The 22624-nt window shown below is 36.3% G+C and overlaps 2 protein-coding genes across 5 annotated transcripts; both read left to right on the top strand.

Annotated features, from left to right (window-relative positions):
• The first annotated feature begins 236 nt into the window (after positions 1-236).
• Positions 237-2399, top strand: admb (adrenomedullin b). Its single transcript, XM_051134446.1, has 4 exons — positions 237-373; positions 714-826; positions 913-1041; positions 1271-2399. Exons 2-4 carry the CDS (start codon positions 726-728, stop codon positions 1476-1478), a joined length of 438 nt encoding a protein of 145 aa, XP_050990403.1. The 5' UTR covers positions 237-373; positions 714-725; the 3' UTR covers positions 1479-2399.
• Positions 2400-3923: 1524 nt separating this feature from the next.
• Positions 3924-22129, top strand: ampd3b (adenosine monophosphate deaminase 3b). 4 transcript variants are annotated; one of them, XM_051134468.1, is made up of 17 exons: positions 3924-4075; positions 4542-4624; positions 4750-4854; positions 10691-10913; positions 10985-11156; positions 14087-14252; positions 14548-14767; positions 16705-16834; positions 16918-17112; positions 17524-17655; positions 17766-17929; positions 18458-18584; positions 19185-19348; positions 19451-19571; positions 19725-19898; positions 20015-20125; positions 21715-22129. In XM_051134468.1, exons 3-17 carry the CDS (start codon positions 4797-4799, stop codon positions 21895-21897), a joined length of 2340 nt encoding a protein of 779 aa, XP_050990425.1. In that variant the 5' UTR covers positions 3924-4075; positions 4542-4624; positions 4750-4796; the 3' UTR covers positions 21898-22129. The 4 variants fall into 4 exon arrangements, with proteins under 4 accessions (XP_050990425.1, XP_050990426.1, XP_050990428.1 ...); XM_051134469.1 differs by having other exon boundaries at positions 3952-4075; positions 4592-4624; XM_051134471.1 differs by lacking the exons at positions 3924-4075; positions 4542-4624; positions 4750-4854 and adding an exon at positions 5076-5643.
• Positions 22130-22624: the final 495 nt, after the last annotated feature.

Raw genomic sequence — 22624 nt, 5'->3', positions numbered from 1 at the left:
AAAATGATTCAGAACCAAAACAAATGGTGTCATCTAATTAAAAACAATATTACAGGAATGCTGAAGTAATGATTTCTCCCAGGGGTTATATTCCATCCTTTTAAGACAGGGCACGTAAAGTTGTTGGCTAGTTTAGAATAGGGATGTGGCTGCTATCACTCAAGACAACTCCCGCCCCTTCCCACCCCCTGTAAAGTATATAAAGCACTCAGGTTTTTCTGTGGAACTCAGACCATTAGCAGTGTCACAGCTGAATACTCATCCTTAGCCAACCAAGATTTGGACGCTACTTGGAAATACACTACAACACAGACTTCACCATCACCACTTTTTGAGTGTGCAGTCATTTCCAGAGACCAACTGAAACTATCAGGTATGTTTTCTTGGTTTATTAACTCTTGGCTTTGGTGACCTCAAAGGTCAAGGTAAAAAACATGGTTTACCAAAAATCTGACTTTATGGCAAGTCATTATCATTGCACCAAGGGTGCACTTGACTCAACAGACAAGTATAAGACTAACAACAAGGAAATTATATGCTTGAGCAAATCTTAACCTCTATGTAACTTTCAAAATAAATGAGTGACCAGCATCCAGTCACCCAGGAACAGAAAGATCACTTAGACTTATTTTTTCACAATTCATGAGATGTGAGAAGATAAAACAAGCATGCATTTCATACAACTAATAACATTTCTGCACATTCTTCCACAGGTTCCATTCACAATGAACTCAGTGCTTCAGAAGGCTTTCCTGTGGTGTGTGCTGACCACACTTCTGCTGAGCATCACGAGTGCAAAACCTCTAAATTCGGATGGATTGAGAAGGTACCCTCATGACCGAACCACCTGTCTCATTTAAAACTCCCTGATTTTTGAATAAAATCTAACAGGTCTCTCTTGTCACTGTCTAGGCTCAGTGTTTGGCTTCAGGGTAGGGTGAGGAGAGATGTCCACAGCTTGTCCGAGAGGAGCGAGAGCAACTCAGCAGCTTTGCTGACTCAGAGGAACAGCGATACTGAGTCATTTGCACCACAGCACAGGTATGAAACATTCTTTGACTGAACAAACCCGTATTAGGGCCAGAGTGACAAAACATGTTCTAACATTGTGTCCACACCATGATACGACAAAACACTTTAGAACCCATTATAATCAGCATCCAGTGTAGACAGCCTCAAGCTGTCTCGGCGTGGTAACTATTGCGTGTAATAAGAGTGTTTTGCTAATGTTCCCAGTAAGTCATGAAAACATTGTTTCTGTTTCTCCCAGGAGTATGAGGGTAAAGCGAACAGAACCAGCCTACTCAATCAAGCGAGTGGAAAGAGCGGGTTGTAATCTGTCCACCTGCTCAGTGCACGAACTGGCCCACCTGGTGAATTTATTCAACACGAAGACGAACAACGCCCCTACTGAGAAGCTCGGCTCAAACGGCTACGGACGGCGGCGGAGACGTTCCCTTCAAACCTCCTGGCACTAACTTTCCAGGATCCATCCACAATGGGGATTAAAGAACAACCCGTGAACACCTCTGCGGTTTGTCCTGGGCTTTTGGTTTCCATTGGCTTGGTTTACTGAGATGCTTCTGATACTTCCTTTGCTGAACGTTAGTGTACTCTCTTCAGGCACAAAGGAGCAACTGGAGCATCCTTCTCTCCATCCTCTCTCTGCCTGTTGGGTTGGACTGAGAAGGATTCAGGTCACTTAAAGTGGTTGCGGAAAAAAAGGAATGCTATCAGCTGGGAAAATATAGATATATGTTAAAAAATGTGTGGGTCTAAGGCAATACGAGAGGAATAGATGGTCAATGCATGTGTTTAGCATTCTTGTCATTCTAATGGAGCTTTGGGACTTGACTCTCTGTCTCTTCTGCAGCACTGATGCGCCCTCTGCTGGAGGAATGAAGGAACTAGAACTCTGCCTGCCCAAATTTTCATTAAAGAGGACGGTGAGAGAATAGCAAGAAGAGGAAAAAGGAACTAAGCTATTTACCATGGAGGACCAATGATGAAGAACGGAGAAAACTCTTTATGGAAGAAATGATTTTTGCTGTCCTCAAGGACATCCACATACTTGAAGACTGATTTACATATATATTCTGTGGGAGCCGTGCAATATTTCACTTTAATATTATTATGTAGTCTATTAGTAATGTGTACAAAGATGTGTATATTATGAAAATACTGTATGTTAAAAGTTCATGTATTTATATCTACATACTGTACATGTATTCTTAAGAAATATTGTATACAGAAACGGGCATCTATAGTTTATTTTGAAATAAGATGTTTATCCTGTTAAGTGCATATCGCTATAATGAAAAGCATTTTTTTTTTTCACATGAATCGTTCAATAATGTGACACCTGTTAATTAATAACCTATTAAACACCAGCAAGAATGTGTGAGGAAAACTCGTGTGTTATTTCCATGGCAGCTTTGAATGATAAAAAAACAAACTCATAATAATAAAATATTAAGTTGACCAAATAAACCTTGTGTGTTGATGCCATCTAGCATGAGAAACTGAAACTACATTCCAATTTGTCATTTATTTAAGCAATAAAAGTTTAGACACAGTATAACATCAAATATTTAGCTAAAATATCTGCCAATAAGCTAAATAAAAACAAAATTTAATTTAGTGGTCTGTGGGGAAAAAATACCCTAGTAAAAAAGTAATAGACTCAAAATGCATTTATTTTATACTAAGTATAGTTCAAGTCTATTAACACTTTTACTGACATATCGCTCAAGACTTACTGATAGGCCTATAAAAATTGGAGTATTACTTGTGCACAATGCACATTTCTTAATATTAAGCTTAAAATATGTTTTAATGACACTGTTGATGAGGATTGTATGATATTTAAATATTATCAGCCTTTAAATACAAAATATTTAAAGTGCACCTAAAGCATATTTGAAATAGTTCAACTTTAGCACAATCAAATATACTTAAGTATATATTTAGTTGGACCTCAGCACTACTTCTGCACAATTCTGCAATTCTAAGTATAAAATTAGTTGTTCCCATTTAGCAGATTTTAAAAATACCAGTTTAGTATACTGCAATTGCAGGGTATTTTTTATTAAGTACATAAAATGTAAATGTATTTGCAGTATACGTAGCGTAAAATAAATGTATTTTAAATACATTTTAGTATATTTATTTTTCAATAGGGTAAGAACTACATTATGCCTACAAACCCAGCAGAGGGCGCGCTCTCCCCTTCAATTACTATACACGTTAAAAGTAACATCTCAACTTTAAGTTTTAGAAATAGCAAAAGGAGAAGTGACAAACTGAAGAACACCGATAAAATCACTACAAAGTAAAGATAAGGTATTTCAACGGTTACTTTGTCTACAGATAAAAGGCAGTCTTGCGACACATCGTTCATGTGATAGGCTGGACAGAGAAGCAAAACAGACCATTTCCACATTTTTCTTCTAATGAAAAGTTACATCGTACTTCACAAAATGATGCTTAAAATATACACTCACAATAGAGTACACTCAGTGTATCGTATATCTGTGTGGATAAAAACTTAAAAGAGCACAGATGAACGCAAAAGCAAGTTATATGTGAAAGTTAGAATCATTCTCGTTCATCTCATTGCCAGTTCTCTCCTCAAATGAATAGAAATGGCAGGTGTACGTGTGTACGGTGAGTAACATAACCAAGCTATAACATTTGGGCGCTCATTTTTGTATTAATCGGCAAAAATACAGTTTGGCCTGGGCTATGTAACAACAGAACGTCGAAAGTGTCCCTGAGCAAACTCACTGAAAGACAGCCTGAGATGATATGCAAAACGCATTAAGAGTTTCATACGAATTAAATACCAAGAAAAGCCTTCTGGACAAGATTCAAGTGTGCACGTCACTGAAAGGGTTAAACGTTGTGACATTTTTCTCTTGTAGATACAGCTTGTAAAAGCCTTGAGGCATGTCTTCACACCCAGTGAGTGCTGCACTATACAACACTGCAGAGTGTCTCAGGGGACAGTCAGTCACAAACACAGAGAGAGACAGCAAGACTGCAGGGAGAAAACACTGAAGTCCGCACACGTTAGGTGAGTTGGTGAATTTCTTAAAGTTGAACTTTACTAACCCCTTGGCTGTTTGGTTACAACAATAGAAGTGCTAGAAGTAACCTTTGGGCTCTTTAAAAGCATCTCCTGCAGGTTTGAACCTGTTGCGGTCTCATGTCTCATTCCTTTACTGCTTTACTGTCTTAATCCATGTACATAATTTTACTCTATCTTTGTCTTGTATTGTTTACATGTCTGGCTTTGTAAAATAGGTTAAGCTTTAAAATGAGCTCAGGATTGTACAGTTTTATCAGGGGTGTTGGCATTTTTTTTTTTTTGAACGTTCAGACATTTCCTTATTCAGAACTGTACAACTGTGTTTATGTAGATAAGGTAAGTTGAGCTACTTTAGCCTGAAATACCATAAATGTACACAGGATATTAGTAGGAAATAGCAATAATGTACATGTTTTACTTTTGTATCTAACATTGCATTAATGTCTTGCAGATTATTTGTAGTACTTACGAATTTCCTTTTCCTGTTTTGAATACCACAAGATTGTCAGTTAGCTGTGATCAACTCACTGAGAGGTAAACACACTATGTTAGTATAGTATGCTTATTAAAACTTTAAAATAAAAGTTTTGACTGTGGAATTGTTTTAGGAATATTCCTACAATGCATTTTAAGAACATGAGTTTGCCTCTGTCTCTCAGGTGGAGATTTCACTAGAATTGTAGCGGCATCTACTACGCTGTGCAAAATGAGCAAAAAAGGAACTCCTCTATCAAAGCAACAATCAACGCCCAGTCTTGGGAGGGGTAAGTTTGGCGTACTGTATGATAATACTGTATCTGAACACTACATGTTAACTTGAAAACATGTCACTTTTATTTTTGTGAAAGGCCAGTGTACTGGTCCACCAGAACAAGCCCCTAAAAGGTGTCCTGCAGACGTATTGTCTGGTGTTGTCACTCAGTCAAAGTAGGTTAAAAGCATAGCATTGCAAGTGTGTCCACAACATTCTTTGCAAGCATGTCATAAAGTGCTCTATCAAAAGAGCACAGCACATTTCTATAAATAACCTATTTGCACTTTACTTATGCCAAGTGTTGATGACTTGTGCAAGGCTGCAAAGATGACTTTGCAAAAATGTTTTTCATTTAAAGGTTAAATGACACTAATGACATGCATTAGTTGTTTGCTGATGAGAATGATTTCACTTAATTTAATGGTTTGCAGCCTTTGAAATTAGAGTTATGCTGCAAAACAAGAAGCATACTGCAAATGTATGGCACAAAGTAGGCTGGACTTGGTATGTTAAACTGAAAGTACACCTCTTCCGTCTTTGAGATGGGGAAAACAGAACTTAATCCTTTAGACAAAGAGAAATGTGAGGTAAGGGGAGGGGGTGGAGGCTAGGAAGTATAGGTATGGAGCCAGTGTTGTGTTGCAGGGCGGAGTTCAGCTTCTCCCAATTGTTTCCTACAAATGAGGAAAGGTTGGAGGAGACACGGTTTTAATAGGCACAAATAAACAGAGCTAATTCTGTCTGTCACCCCCGACACTCGCTCCGAAACAACTCGTACCCTGATCTTCTCAAAGCGCAGGTAAATAAATACTCTCACCAGAGTTTCTCTGCTTAAATGGTGTGTTTTGAAAAAGTTTTGCTAATTTACTTTAAGCCTTATGTTCCCTCCGTGCTCATTTCAGAGTCTAGCTAAAAAGGTGAGTGTAACTTTAGCCGTGTTTAAAGAGTGATTATGACTGTACAGGACGCTGTTTGGAACAGAGTATTCCTTTGGGTCATTTACGTGTCAGCTTGTGCTTTCCAGAAGCTTGCTAATAATACGGCGCTTACAGTATACTGGTGGTGTATGAGTTATGTTGACTCAAAATGGAGTAACCTGTGATTCTGGTTACCTGTGCAGGGTAGGGCATAGTTAGCGTAGGTTGGTTAAAAAACAGGTTGAGCTGTTATATATGACAAGTTGCCAAGGTTGAGGTTGTAGGGCCCTATGAAATCCGTTTTATTTTTCCGTTTTATTTTTTTTTTCGTTTTAAAGTTTTAATGGTTAAATTAAGAAATATTCAATAAAAATATCAAAAAGCATGTCTAATTAATTTAAATCATGGAACGTAGACAATTTAAGAGCAATTTATTAAAAGTTTAACATTAATTACATTATTAAGGCCTTATGAATATTTTTTCTTAGATTCAGTTTTATTTTTACCAAAATCTGTTCCTAAAATTGGATTCCTTTTAATGGGTTCAATAAATTTTAAAAATCAAAAGCATCTCTAATTAATTAATTTTATTTTAAAAATATTTAAATTTTATTATTATTATTATTAATTATTATTTTAGCCAAACATACTTTGTTGTGTACTTTGTGCATTTTTCCGTAAATAAATTCTGGTAAATATTTTTTTCTAGGAAATATTCCTTAAAAAATAATGTTTTAATAATTTTATTATTAGTAGTAGTACTGTCATTACATTAAGTCATATATTTCTGTCACAGTATCTTCAAGCTAAACCAAACTTATATTTTGATGGGTCGCTGTGAAGACCTTTAAGTTTCTGTTTGTATATGATATGACGATAGTTTTCTCACAAGAAACAGTAAAGTTCTAGAGATTATATTTATTTGTTCCCCCTGATAGCACACATACATCATGGAGACATCTATTTGACGTCTGCATTTACATCTGCAAGACGTATTTTTTAGAGTGTTTGCTCATCTGCAATACGTCTATTGGACGTTTCTTATCGGATGTCAAACAGATGTATATAAGATGTCTTTAAGATATTTATGATTTAAAATGTATGTAAAACTAACATCTTACAGACGTCTGTCAGATGTTTGTACATCGCAGATGTTTTCCAGATCAAATGATCTTTAACAGACATCTTGCAGACGTATGTGTGCTATCTGGGCCTGTATTCGTATATTGAGGTGGCAAAGGCTGAAAACACCGCCAATGTCACGTGCGCTTCAGTATGTGTACCCTGATAGCACACATCACAGAGACGTCTATTTAACGTCTGCATTTACATCTACAAATGTATTTTTCAAATGGACGTTTGCTATCGGATGTCAAATGGACGTCTATTAGATGTCTTTAAGATGTTTATGATTTAGAATTTATGTAAAACTAACATATGACAGCAGATGCTTTCCAGATCAAGTGATCTTTAACAGACATCTTGTAGACATATATGTGGTATCTGTGTAGAAAACGAACACGCATCTACGCCATTCATTCAAACAGAGATATGCAGAACATGCAGGATTCATATTAAAATATTTTTGTGGCTTAGTATTCACAGACACGTGTTAGTTTACTGACCTAGTTTTGATTTATTCATCCAAAATTCAGTAAATCCCGTGACATTCTGCGTTATACAGTAAATTCCATTTTTATGACTGGATTCCGTGTTTTCCGCATCACGGAAATCATAGGGCTTAAAGCTTGGGAATGTAAACATGGCTCTTAATGCCATGTAGTAGTGTACTCTGTATATGTTAAGCCATAGCATATACAGCTTTCCTTTAAAGGTTGAGTAATGTTTCTGAAACACGTGTGAGCCAGGGCCAAGACAATGTTATTACCTTATAAAAACACAGGGCTGGGAAATTACCCTCACATCTTGAAAGCTCCAGAACTTGCCAGCATTTAGAAGGGTCTCAGGTTCAGTTCGCAGCTTGTTGTGACGTCCAGCCAAGCCCTCTGCTGACATGATGCTATCAGACTCTTTAAATAGGGGCGAGCGGGATACTCAAGACTGGAAAACACTGAAGCTGCCTCATAGACAAACAAGACCTAGAAGTGAAGACCACAGTTAGAAAGCAACAGGAAAATAGAGAGTCCAAACACAGAGATCCAGTAAAACCATGGCAAAAATAAGTGCTGAAGGTAAGAGAAAGTGTATATTCCAGCGTTTGGTACAATAGGGTTGCTCAAGCAGAATTATAGGGGTCAGGGACAGTCAAAAGATTGGCTGTTGGAAGGGTCAAACCGAAGTAAGGGATAAACTGTGGCGAGCTTTTCTTCAATAGAAAAGTGACATGTTGGTTGCACGTGTTAAAACAATAGCTCAGTGCACAATTCTTCTGACAGAATGGGTATTTTCAATGAGTTAAAGATGGGTTGAAATAATGTCAAAAAATGAAATGTTTACTAATACATATATATTTTTTTATATATACCTACACACAATGTTAATTTTTATTCTACTCTCTCTATATATAAATAATAAATGTCATAAATACTTTTAAAATGACCATAAATAATATGTTTACAGTTTTACATGTTTTTACAGTAAGAAAAATAGAAGGTTCTCTGTTTCTCTCTCACTCAGTGTATATATGCTTGATTTGATATATTGCTTGATATATTAAGAGGGGTTCACTTCCATGCCTAAGGTCAGGCTGTTCTAGAAGTGTGGTGAATGTGGCGTCTGGTATGTAGGTTTCCTAGATGGGCAGGGGTGGGAATAGCCTAGAATCATCCATCTGACAGGCCTGTCAAGCTTCTATATTGAAGACTTGCGGACTGTTGACGGTGCAGTGGCATATCCAGTTACATGTCAACATAGGTGGAAGTCAACAAACTTGGATTTGACTTCATAACCCTGTCTGCTGCCATTAAAAACTGTTTATAGGATGGGCCCCAACCTACATTCCTATGCTTTAGAAGCACCAGACCTTCTATAAGCAGTTGTGATACAGGAAAGACGTGGCAACTGATATGAAACTGCAACCTACTGGACAGTATGTAAATATAAGTTTATGACTGATAGCACAGGGAGTCTGTGTGTGAATAAAGGAAGTGTGGTGAGGTTTGTCTGGTGAGGGTAACTGCCATTCTCTTACTAGTAGCCTAAAAATAATTTTAATAGATATATAACTTATCCAATATTAAACTCTCCTGCGTGACATTTGATGCCCAAAATAATATGATTCCTTTCTTAAAATATAATGGTAGTTATATAATTTAATAAATAAAAATATTAAGCATCATATTACTAGGACAACTTGTTTCCAGTATTCATTTATTGACTTTTAAATTATCACTAAATGTTTACTTTGTATAAAGTTGACAAAATATTTTTTACTCGCTATATAAATCTGTATCATTTTTTAAAGGGAACCCCTGGGTATTACGAAGTGTATAACTTAAAAATAATGTAAATGATGTCTTTTAATGAAATATAGCTAATATTTAAAAAATCCAAATTGTTTTATCCATTTTTTTGACCATGGGTAGCTCCATTATTTTGAGAGCTTACAAATGGTAGAGACAAGAAACGCTAAATACCATCCTGGCAGAATGTAAACATGCTGAAACTTGGTTTAAGCCTATGCGTATCTGTTGCCACCTGTAAGCACTTTAGGTAGCCGTTGTTTTTGTGTCAGTATTATATTGTGGTATTGTGGAGTTTGTGTTAATTGTATGTTGTGGTAAAAATAGCAACAGGTTGCGGCAGTAGATCACGAGTGCAACCATTTGATGTAATCGAAATAATGGTGCCCCCATAATCCAAAATAAGTATAAAATGATGTGGGTTTTTTAAATAATGTAATTCGTTCATGGGTTTTCTAGTACATCTTTTAGTAAGAGACATCATTTACGTTATATTAAGCCGTACAAGTCTTAATACTCATGGTTCCCATTTAAATATTATTTCTTACAGATTACAGCTAGGGTTGTCAGTTGAATAGCAATAACATTTTTCAGCAACTGTGCATAAAACACATTCTGTAAACCCAGATGTCTGTTTGAAAATGCTTGTGCGACACTTTGTCTTGCCTTTTTGTGCCTTGTCTTACAGTGTTCTAATTAAAACTCAACCACAAAGTTACACTTTGTAAATGTGCTGCATACACTTCTGTTTTGCAGTGCTGGTTTGTTTAAGCCTTCTAATATATGAAAGAATGATAATACAATATTTACATGCTCTTGATAAACATCCTCACTTAGAAAACAAACATTAATGTATTATTAGTTCATCTTTCTTTGTGGTTCTTTTCTTATTATTATCGTTAAACAAATTTTGATTGCCTGCTAAGTAAATAAAGGTGCTCGCCGTGCTTGCCGTGCACATGCATGCATGCGTGCTTACCGTGCACCATGTGCAGTTTCTGCCAGAGAACACAACAACAACTGGTCTGACACTTTGGGTATCCAGTGACTGACCTCAGGACAGGGACTTAGCTAACCTTGCAGATACCCGACTAAGACCAAGGCACAAGATGCAGAGTGAAACCTAAACTGTGTGGACAGATACTTGAGGACATGTTTATAACCATGATTTGTGCAGTTGCAAAACTGCCACATGTACACATCAATATCTTATTTCCACATTAAATTGACTTCATTTTACCACCTTCAATAATGGTTTTACATTTTGGCAAAATACAGGAATTAATTTATTAGCTAAAATATGACGACATACTGCCATGATTTTGTGTATAGATACAGGCTTGTTATTGGAGATTGAGAACTTGATGAAGAATGGTAACACCCATACTCTGAATTAATGCACACAATGTTCTTTATAAACAGTTCCTAGAACCTGATCATGAACATTAATAATAGAATGAACGAACATTCTTGGCATTTATCCTTTTATTGGCACCACTCCTTGCAGAAATGCCGCGTCAGTTCACGAAGATCTCTCTCCACGAGGTGGATGAAAGAGTTCGTCTCTTGGCTGAAAAGGTGTACGCTTCAGCTCTAAAGGAAGAAGACAATAAGAACACCATGTCAATGTTCACCGTCCCTGAGGACTGTCCTATCGGCTTGCATCAGGCCAAGGAGCGGGAGCTACGCAAAGAAATACAGGAGCAGATGTCAGAGGAATCGGTCAAAAGGTCAGTAAGCTTACATAGTGTACTAATGTAATATTCGAAATGCATTTCTTATGCTGTATGTCCTGTTTTAGGAAACAGAGTTTCAAGATGATACGATCCCAGTCAGTGTGCTTGCAAATGCCTGTCAATCTAGACTGGTCGATGATTTCACCCATGCTGACTCCGTCCTCACCTACTGGCCCTATATTTGTCAATATCCCAGAATTCCAGAGGGTCACTATCAGCGGAGACTACTGTGCAGGGGTGAGAGGCAAATTATTTTATATATAGATACACTTTATGAAAATATAATAAGATGCGTCATATAATATTGTGTATACAGTTCAAGAAAAGTAAATAAACAGGGCTTGGCATTAGGGAAGAATTAGTCTTCCCACGATAATAACGATAAAGTCTAGTTGTTGACATATTTCTATGTGCGACAGTACGGAGTGACATGCTGAAGGTGGATGTAAAAATAGTATATCGCTAAATGAGGAGCTCAGTCTGAAACTGGTTTGGTCAAAACTGTGCAGTGCGACAAAAATCGGTCTGAGCCTTGAATAAGTTTTTTGTGTGCCTGTTTTGTGTGTGTTTGAGTCTGTTTACAAACCTGTTGTCCAACAAAGATATCATTTATTGACATGCTTTTTCTCCAAATTGACTTCATAACATAGTCAAGTGTTTGAAATAACCTTTTGCGATCAGACGTGAGTTCGTATCACAGAATGAGGCAGAAATCATACTATTTCATAGTATTATAAAGGCTTTGTCGATTAGCATTGTATTATAAATATACTTTATCCTTATACAAATACCTAAGATTGCTTGAAGAACACAGACAAATCATATATTGTAGCAATCGTATGTTTATTGTCTTCAAGTTTTCTCAGTTAAAATTCCTCTATCTGCGTTTTATTCAGCTACAGCTGAATTTAGAGATTTTCTTAGAGATTTCTGAAGCGTCGTCAGTATTATTACTTCTACTATAAATCATATGTGGAGTTTCAGCGCAAGAGCACCCTCCGGCTTCCGAATGTGAAAGAGCTTTATTGCCAAGTGTGTTTCACACACAAGGAATTCATCCTAATGTTAGGAGCTTCCAGTACAGAATGTACAAATAATTTGATTAACATTCCAGTGAGTTAAACAGTCCTTACATTACTTGTGTACTCGGTAATGCCTACAACACTCTATTTTGGGTAAAAATAGTAAAGATAATACTTTTCTCTAAAGAAACAGGATTTCCATGAATTATCGTCATTGATATTGTTATCGCAGTAAATACCAGAAATTATTGTGATTAAATTTTTAAGCCCATATCGCCCATCCCTACTTGGCATTAAATTTTAATCCAAAACAGCTATGAATTTCTGAGGTTAAAAGGAGTACAAGTAGGTCACACATGTGTGATACCAGTTCAGTTATGATTTGCATGACCGGTTGAGGTGTGGTTTTATTATCAAATACTTTGGATGTGTGGTAGATTAGCGGATTAATTTATGAATGAAAGCAATATGAACTAGTGCTAATGATACAATGATTACTGTTCAGATATTCATCATATGTTGGAGCCTAAACAGACTATCTTGTATGTGTCCACATCTGTTACTTTTGAAAATATCATATAGATATAAAACATATAGATAGCCAAGGGACTCCAAGCCACAAAACTTTACATTTATAAATGATGTTATAAGTTTAGAAAATGGAAATATTACAAGAACTCAGAGTTAAATTGTCAGAACAAATTCATCTTGAATAATGTCAGATAACTTTGATAGAAAGGTATGTAATGGATTACAATCAACCAAAAATTCAGCCAACTGTTAGTATGACAGTATTTTCACAACTTTCAATACTTTGTTGACCAATTACCAAGCAATGCTTAATTTTGTTCAGTCTGTGGTGTAAAATGGTCGCATTAGCAATTAAAGAAAAAACACTTCAGGAAAACATTGTCAAGTCAAAGTGGCTGAACAATATTTGATCCCAATTTTTTTTTAATCAGTTTTACTGGTAGTCAACTGTATGGAGAATTTTTGGGTATAATATGCCACAGTTTACTTTATTTTGCTATCCTCACTTGCATAAATTAACTATAGTGTCCTGGACTCAAAAATTACATCTGGTGTCTGAATAATTTTTGGTTTGACTGTATAATCTACATTAATAAATTCATAGGTTTGGGGTCAGTGACAGGGTTGCCAGGTTTTCACAGCAAAACCCGTCCAATTGTAGTAGGCCAAAACTAGCCAAATCGCATTTTGGGGGGAGGTTCCCCAGTAAAAATTGTAAAATAAATTTTTTGCCGAGGTAAAATTTGCATTCCACGGTCTGAATATCACGTTATTGCAGTTTTAAAGTAGCCCAGTTCTGCGGGAAAACCCCAGACTTGGCAACACTGGTCAGTGAGATTTAATTATTTTGTTATTTTTTAAGAATTGAAAACTTTATTCAGCAAGGATGCATTAAATTGATCAAAACTGACAGAAAGTACATTATTACCAAATATTTTAAATAAAAGAATTTCTTTTGAACTTCATCAAACAATCCTGAAAAAAACAATGTTTTCAACATTAATAAAAGAAAATATAAAATGTTTTTTGAGAACCAGATCAACCTATTACAGTGATTTCTGAAGGTTCATATGAAAAAAAAATTATATCCTTGCCATCACAGTAATAAAAGGTGTTTCAATATATGTGACCCTGGACCACAAAACCAGTCATGAGTATGGAATCTGAGGGTGCAAAAAATCAAAATACTGAGAAAATTGCATTTAAAGTTTTTCAAATTAAGTTCTTAGCAATGTATATTACTAATTAACTATCAAGTTTTGATATATACTTAGGGTAGGAAATGTACACAATATCTTCATGGAACATGTTCTTTACTTAATATCCTAATGATTTTTGACATAAAAGAAAAATCAGTCATTTTGATCCATACAATGTATGGATTGCTACAAATATACCCGTGCTACTTAAAACTGGTTTTGTGGTCCAGGGTCACATATATTAAAATAGAAAAGTTATTTTAAATTCTAATATTTTTTCAATATTACTATTTTTACTGTATTTATGATAAATTAAAAGGAGCATGAGAAATCTTACCAACCCTAAACTTTTAAACTGTAGTGTCAGTGATGGTTCATACCTAAAAATTGATTCATCTTTGATCACTTCTGACAGATAACTGTTGAGGACTATGAGCAAGCAGCAAAAGCCCTGCTGACAGCACTCTTCATCAGAGAGAAATATTCCCGGCTGGCATATCATCGCTTTCCCAGGACCACTGCCAAGTTTCTAAGGAGTGCCAATAATGAGAAATGGAGTGAGGAGGAAGAAGTGCTGCCAGGTATGTTATGCTTGGCATCAGTGCATGCAGAATGCAGTGCATGCAGAATTAATGCACAATTACATATTAAAAGACTTATAACAACAACACAAATGAAATGGTGTAAGTGTTAAATGACTGGCCTAAATCTTTTAATATTCTGTCTCAAAAAGTGCAGGTTGTTTATTAGGTTTGAGAAAGTGATACTATAAACGACCAGTCCTGTTTCTATTTATGGCAAGGCATAAATATAACATGATATTACTAATCATCACCTCTAAAACTTCCCTTCATGCCTCATTATCCATGACTACAGATGTCTGGCCCGCATCAAGTGAGGGTGAGGATCCATACAGTATGGAAGACCTTCCACAGAATCTGAACTACCCCCTGAGGATGAAAGACGGAATCATATACGTCTATGATAATGAGGACGCCTTAAAACAAGATCAGCCACGGAGCTTACCATATCCTGATTTGGAAACCTTTGCTATTGACATGAGCCACGTCCTTGCCATGATTGCAGACGGACCAACGTGAGTTTTGTTAGGTTATATTTCTCCTCAAATTGATCCACCTCTTAACTTAAAGAAATAGTTCACTCAAAAATTAAAATTTGCTAAAATTTGACTCACACTCAGGCCATCCAAAATGTAGATGAGTTTGTTTCTTCATCAGAACAGATTTTTTTAATGCTGTGTGAAGCAAAAGCTGTGTGTTTGTAAGGAACAAATTCATTAATAAGGCGTTTTAACTTTAAAGAGTCATCGGATGCTAAGTTCACTTTTTCATGTTGTTTGGACATTAATGTGTGTTGGCAGTGTATGTTCAGATCTACCCTATAATGATAAAAATCCATGCACTGGTTTTTAATTAATCTGTAAAAATAATATCCCCTTTTTCAAATCGAGCCGTTCTCAGATGCCTGTCAGTGTGGCGTCAAACCGACTGAGGCCACTTCCACGATAGTTGATTGACATGAGCTCTTACCTTAGACCAGCTGTCACAGTCCAGTAACTTTCCAGAGCAGGGATGTAAGTTAGACAAGAATATCTCCGATTGAGCGATAGAGGTGTTGTGTTGCTGGATGTAACAATGAACATAATGGTCGTCATTTACTCCCGACATCTGAGCCGCTGAAGATGCAGTAGATTACGTTTGTTTGTGAATAGAATGCGCCTCCCAGTCTACATATATCCGTCTATGTTCGCGCGAATCATTCATGATCCAGCTTCACTTACAGCAGAAGTGAGTATAAGCATTTTTTTATGAGTCTTTGCGATTGCCTTTCCTTATAACGTGGTAGTTAGGAAGTTTAGCGCCTAAATGCGGCTAAAGTAAACAAGATCGTCTTTCCACAGAGAGAAGAGAGGGGCGGGGCGAGCAGAGCTCATTTGCATTTAAAGGAACAACCCCTTAGAATGAGAGCTGAGCTGATTTTGGCAAGGTAAAAAGGGTGTTGTTTTACAAAACCGTTGAGAATTTTTAACCAAAGTATATTAGAGACTTTTCATTAAGACCCTAAAGAATCATATCAACTTGTGGAAAATGGGCATCCGATGACCCCTTTAAAGGGCACCCTTTTTACAATATGTAATATAGGTCTTGAATGTCCTCAAAATGTGTCTGTGAAGTTTCAACTCAAAATACCCCACATATCATTAATTATATCATTTTGAAAATGCCTATTTTGAGTGGAAGCAGAAACAAGTTTACAGACCTCAGATACTCTGCTAAAAACATGTTTGGTTTTGATTTTCACATCTGTTACGTTGAAATCATGCGTTTTAGTCATTAGCTTAAACTACGATTTTCTGAGCACACACGTCGGAAGTACTAAACTAAGTTCTCTTTCATGTCTTAGTGCGCTTAAACACTTAATACACACAAATTTATATTAAAACCATGCATAAGTTTCAAAAACACAGTCAGGTATGTCTGTGAAGGGTAACAGCTAGGAAAAAAAATTGCATGTTTATATTATATCTGTGTGCCAGCAGTGTAATATGCAGTACCTATACTGCTGTTAATATGACCCAAACAATAAAGTAAAAACACTGCTCTGGACTGAGTAACTTATATAGCTTTAAAAATGCTTTTAAATGCTCTAGCGTGAAGATAAACACGTTGTTCATCTTGGATTGTGTGGATTTTTAATAATTATAGGGTGGTTGTGTTCACACACATTTATATTCAAACAACATTTAAAAGTGAATTTTGCATAACAGTTGCCATTTAAATTATTGCTTCTAGCCTAGTTGGTAATGTGTAATCTGTTCTGATGAAGAAACAAACTCATCTACATCTTGGATGGCCTGAGGGTGAGTACATTTTCATTTTTGTGTGAACTATTCCTTTAACACAACACAGTCTCAAAACTGATAACACATGCATCTGTTGCTAAATAAAAAACAGGATAGGTGATATTCAGGAAAAAAGGAAACACTTTATTGAGACCTCTTCTCTTTTATAGGAAGACCTATTGTCACAGAAGGCTTAACTTCCTGATGTCCAAATTCCAACTACATGAAATGCTGAATGAGATGGCTGAACTCAAGGAACTGAAAAGCGTTCCTCACAGAGACTTCTACAACGTCAGAAAGGTATTACGAATTTATTGGTATTCCACGACTTACTGTATAATGATCCTGTTCACTTCTAAATATATATTTTTATGAATATTCAGGTTGATACGCACATTCACGCAGCTGCCTGCATGAACCAGAAGCATCTACTGAAGTTCATCAAGGACACATATAAGACAGAAGCAGACCGGGTTGTGGCAGAGAAGGGCGGAAAGAAAGTCACGCTCAAACAGGTGTTTGACAATCTAAAAATGGACCCGTATGATCTCACAGTAGACTCATTGGATGTACATGCGGTACGTATTTCAGATGACCTCAGAATAATTTGTGACCCTGGACCACAAAACCAGTCATAAGTCGCATGGATATATTTGTAGCAATAGCCAACAAAACATTGTAAGCTGCAAACTGTAGACATATCAAAACTAAATCTTTGATTAGTAATATGCACTGCTAAGAACTTAATTTGGACAACTTTAAAGGCAATTTCCTCAATATTTAGATTTTTTTTGCACCCTCAGATCCCAGATTTTTAAATAGTTGTATCTGTCCTATCCTCACAGGTGCTTTCAGATGATGTATAAACTTCAAAAAAATTCACCCTTATGACTGGTTTTGTGGTCCAGGGTCACATTTGTCTGCATTTTTATGCCAAACATTGTCTGCATTTTTATGTAATTATGAAATTTCACTGTTGTTTGTTACAGGGCAGACAAACATTTCATCGCTTTGATAAATTCAATTCCAAATACAACCCAGTAGGTGCTAGTGAGCTCAGAGAGATCTACCTCAAAAGCGATAACTACATCAACGGAGAATACTTTGCACGTCTCATCAAGGTAAAGCTGATCAACTCGCATGCTAATTTAGCAACTAACACATAAGCTAAAATAAACTATACCTGTCAGAGCATCCAGATAAACAATCGCATTGTTATTGTTTTGCACAGGAGGTTGCTCAAGAACTGGAGGAGAGTAAATATCAGCACGCAGAGCCCCGTCTCTCAATTTACGGCCGAGCTCCTGAAGAGTGGGATAGCCTGTCCAAATGGTTTATCAACCAGAAGTTGCACTCCCCTAACATGAGATGGATCATACAGGTGCCCAGGATCTAGTAAGTCCTCCTCTAATATAATCTAACATAACAATTAACAATGCTATCATATCATATAAAACATATGTGACCCAGGACCACAAAACCTGTCATAAGGGTCATTTTTTTTTAAATTTAGATTTATACATCAACTGAAAGCTGAATAAATAAGATTTCTATTGTTGTATGGTTTGTTAGGATATGACAATATTTGGCCGAGATACAACTATTTGAAAGTCTGGAATCTGAGGGTGCAAAAAAATTAAAGTTGTCCAAATGAAGTTCGTAGCAATGCATATTACACTTTATATTTTTACTGTGGGAAATTTACCGAATATCTTCATGGAACATGATCTTTACTTAATAGCCTAATGATTTTTGGCACAATGTATTTTGGGCTATTGCTACAAATATACCCATGCTACTTATGACTGATTTTGAGGTCCAGGGTCTCATATATATATATATATATATATATATATTTAATGGCAAAATGCTTTATAAAAAAGTTTCTGCTTCCTAAATTCAAATTGTGTACTTTGTTTTTAGTGACATTTTCAGATCCAAGAAGATTTTTCCCAACTTCGCCAAGATGCTAGAGAACATCTTCCTCCCACTGTTTCAGGCCACCGTTAACCCTCAGAAATACAAAGAAATGCATGTCTTCCTCAAACATGTAAGTGCTTTATCACAGCTGGCAAGACCAGTCAGAGCAGATTCATGTCGCATTTAATAACCAACAGTGCAATTAACAGCTTAAACGCAAAACAGTCATTTTACTAGTGAAACAAGCTTTCATGCCAAATCCCTTCTGAAAAAATGTAATTGTTCTCAGATGACTATGAGTTCAAATAAAATTGTCACGCACAATAAAACCACAAAAACAAACTACAGAAAACATGGATTTGGTTAAATTATGCTTAAATCAGTAATGTAGTCAATGTGTGGTTGATGTAACATGTTGATGATCAGTCTTTATGTAAGACAAAAGCCTTAAAGGGTTAGCTCACCTAAAAATGAAAATTCTGTCAATTACTCATCCTTATGTCGTTCCAAACCTGACTTTCATTCATCTTCTGAACACAAATTAAGATATTTTTGATGAAATCTGAGAGCTTTTTGATACTGCACAGACAGCAACGCAACTACCATATTCAAAGCCTTAAAAGGTAGCACAAGTACATTGTTTTTTGGGTGAACTATCCCTTTAAGAAAAATAAAAGAAAAAAGTGGCTGTGGACAGATTTAAGCAAAGCTTTGAATGTTTTTTCTGCAGGTGACAGGGTTTGACAGTGTGGATGATGAGTCCAAACACAGTGATCACATATTCACCTATAAGAGTCCAAAACCTCAGGAGTGGACCATGGAGGAAAACCCACCGTACACTTACTACCTATTCCACATGTATGCCAACATCATGGTTCTCAACAACCTACGAAAGTAAGTCGCTATAAAGAGAAGCCATTTCCCTTGAATGTAGCCAATAGCTTTATAATTGAAGTCACAAATCATCTATGATTGAATATGTGTTTTAATTTTCAGGGAACGTGGTCTCAATACCTTCCAGTTCCGTCCCCACTGTGGAGAGGCTGGATCCATCACCCATCTGGTGTCAGCCTTCCTGACAGCTGACAACATCTCTCATGGACTCAACCTGAAGAAGGTCAGTCTCAAAGAAACAAACAAGTCGTGACACAACTTGCACAATACTGTTTCTGGCTCCAAGCCTCCACTTGTTCCATTTGAGAATATTATCCCAACAACTGTTAGTTAACACTATTAATGTAGTCTTTCCTTATCAAATTTCTCAATGCAGAGTCCTGTCCTGCAGTACCTGTATTATTTGGCCCAGGTACCCATTGCTATGTCTCCACTCAGCAATAACAGCCTATTCTTAGAGTATTCCAAGAATCCCCTCAGGGAGTTCCTGCAGAAGGGCCTGTGTGTGTCCCTCTCCACGGATGACCCGTTACAGTTCCACTACACAAAGGTCAGAGCAGTTACTAGGAACGATGTGCACTGAATCAATGCTGAAACTGAATGAGTTAATTATTAATCTATATTGAGTCAAGGTGATGTGATTTTATGCTGTTGCTGTACCTTCAGGAAGCTTTGATGGAGGAGTATGCCATTGCAGCACAACTGTGGAAACTAAGCACGTGCGACACGTGTGAGATCGCCAGAAATAGTGTGCTTCAGAGCGGTCTGTCTCATCAGGTACTCTCTCAGTCCTACCCTCTAAAGCAGGGGGGTTTTAATGTTTTAAATGACCTGGGCCCACAAGCAGTATTATCCTCATGTGAGGAACCACTTTTCCCGTCAATATAGTTTCAATATAATATTGTGGGTTCAGATTTACAAATTTCAGCCTGTCTTTCCATGCCTTAGAAAAGAAAAGCAAAAATCGAGGTGACATTTAGGAACATACAATAAAAGTAAACAGTGCAAATTTTTAGAAATGTGAAGCTCTTAAATTTATTTCTGTTAAAACGAGTATTACTTTTTTTTATTTTAACATTTATGAATTGGTCCCATTCACTTCCATTGTAAGTACCTCGCTGTAACCCACATTGTTGCCTTTTTTAATAAAGTTGAAAATAGAAGCCCGTTCACACCACTGAATACAAAAAAGGATAACTGCGACATTGTCTTACAATTGTGACTTTTTTCTCAAAATTGCATGAAATAAACTTGCAACTGAGAGGGAAAAAGACTGACATTTTTCAGAATTGCGAGTTTATATCTCAAAGTTCTGAGAAAAATTCTGAATTGCAAGTTTATATCTCAATTCTGAGGAAAAAAGTCACAAATTGCAAGTTTATATCTTGCAATTTGGGCTTTATAACTCACAGCTGCGAGTTTATGTCATGCAGTTATAAGAAAAAAGTTAGAATTGCAGCTTCATATCTTGCAATTGTGTTAAGTCAGAATTGTGTGATATAAACTTGCAGTTGTAAGATATAAAGTCAGAATTGCAAGATATAAATTTGCAATTGAGAGGGAAAAAGACTGAGTTTATAAGTTTACTTAATAACTCTTTAATTGTGTTATAAAGTCAGAATTGCGAGACATAAACTTGCAATTCCGTGAGGAAAAAAAATACAATTGCGAGATATAAACTGTGATATAAAGATTTTGAGTTTATATTGCAATTCTGGCTTTATAACTCGCAAATGCGAGTTTATATCACAATTCTGAGAAAAAAAGTCAGAATTTTGAGTTTATATCTTGCAATTTAGGCTTTATAACTCACAACTGCAAGTTTATATCATGAAATTATCAGAAAAAAGTCAGAATTGCAGCTTTATATCTCACAATTGTGTTATTAAGTCAGAACTGTATGATATAAACTCACAGTTGCGCATTATAAAGCCTAAATTGCAAGATATAAACTTGCAATTGAGAGGGGAAAACGCATTTTCTCAGAATTGTATATCTCCTAATTGTGAATTAATAACTGTCAGTTGTGTTATAGTCAGTATTGTGAGATACAAACTGGCAATTCCGTGAGAAAAAGTTACAGTTGTGAGATATAAACTCTGAATTCTGAAAAAAAAGATGTGAATTTGAAAAAATTCAGAATTTTGAGGGTAAAAAAAAAAAAAAGTCACAATTACCTTTATTTTTTTTATTCAGGGGTGGAATCAGGCTTCCATATGATTGAGCTTAACTTGAAACCAAAATATTTCCTGAAAAAAAAAAAAAAAAAATGTTCCAGTGCTACTATTAAACACATTCCAATGCTAAATTTAACATGCATGTGCTTCATACCAATAAAAAAACTCTTATTTAAATTTCTTTTACAGGAGAAGAAACACTTCCTGGGTGAGAATTATCTGCAGGATGGACCAGAGGGAAATGACATCCGAAAGACAAATGTGGCACAGATCCGTATGGCCTATCGGCACGAGACCTTGTGCAATGAGCTCAGCTTCCTAGTGGATGCCGTCAAATCAGTGGCAGTGGCTGAAAAAGATGCAGCAGAGTGAATGATAGGCTATAAGATGGGTTCATATAAGTGGACCAGACATTAGTATAAAACCCTATCTTGCTACAGGTGATGTTCCAGAGAGCTATGGAAATGCATCATCCTGGTAGCAAAACATAGAGTCATTCGTCTTGGTGCCTTAGGATGGACATATCCTTTCCCATAGTGCCGGTGATGGTGATGGATATATCCATTTCATATCTCAAATCTGTTTTATATTAAAAAAAATGGGACATTTGATAAACTGTTCCTGTGTTTTGCATGGTTTCTGAAAATGAGAATGAAAATGTTTTAAGGGAGCATACATTTGTTACCTTTTCTAATGAGGACGTCTTCGTGTTTGTGACTTGAACAATGTGTTCTTTTGTTCAGATAAATGTTTTATGAAAAAAAAAAAAAAGGCAGTGGCACAGAGATGAAGAAAATTTGCCTTGATAAACTAGTTTGTTTGCTACCTGATTTTCTAGAGCTGCTGGGCAAGTTTTGGGGTGGCGTTTTATTTTTGCCACACAATCTTGTGTACTTAAACGCACATTTTATAAACCAAAACAGACGGGTAAGCTGTTTTGTTAAGGATGCGGTATAATGCCTTCTGAAAAACTGCTTTCGAAGTAAAATAAATAAAGTGGTGTCAAAAAGAGCCTTGCTGATTCAATTCATGGTGAGATTTTTCTATTCCAGCATAGTAGAAAAATGATTCTTTATTTGCGCAACACTGCGGCCCAGTG

Source organism: Labeo rohita, chromosome 18 (genome assembly GCF_022985175.1).
Source record: "Labeo rohita strain BAU-BD-2019 chromosome 18, IGBB_LRoh.1.0, whole genome shotgun sequence".
Classification (NCBI taxonomy): domain Eukaryota; kingdom Metazoa; phylum Chordata; class Actinopteri; order Cypriniformes; family Cyprinidae; genus Labeo; species Labeo rohita.
Note: the sequence above shows the minus strand (reverse complement) of the source record. Positions and strands in the feature narration are given on the sequence as shown.

Bases quoted from the DNA above. Each gene is read 5' to 3' on its own strand.
- ampd3b (XM_051134468.1), top strand. From the start codon at position 4,797: ATGAGCAAAAAAGGAACTCCTCTATCAAAGCAACAATCAACGCCCAGT. The intron at 19,349-19,450 runs GTAAGTCGCTAT...TTTAATTTTCAG, and splicing joins GTTCTCAACAACCTACGAAA to GGAACGTGGTCTCAATACCT. The intron at 19,572-19,724 runs GTCAGTCTCAAA...TTCTCAATGCAG, and splicing joins ATGGACTCAACCTGAAGAAG to AGTCCTGTCCTGCAGTACCT.
- admb (XM_051134446.1), top strand. From the start codon at position 726: ATGAACTCAGTGCTTCAGAAGGCTTTCCTGTGGTGTGTGCTGACCACA. The intron at 827-912 runs GTACCCTCATGA...GTCACTGTCTAG, and splicing joins AATTCGGATGGATTGAGAAG to GCTCAGTGTTTGGCTTCAGG. The intron at 1,042-1,270 runs GTATGAAACATT...TGTTTCTCCCAG, and splicing joins TCATTTGCACCACAGCACAG to GAGTATGAGGGTAAAGCGAA.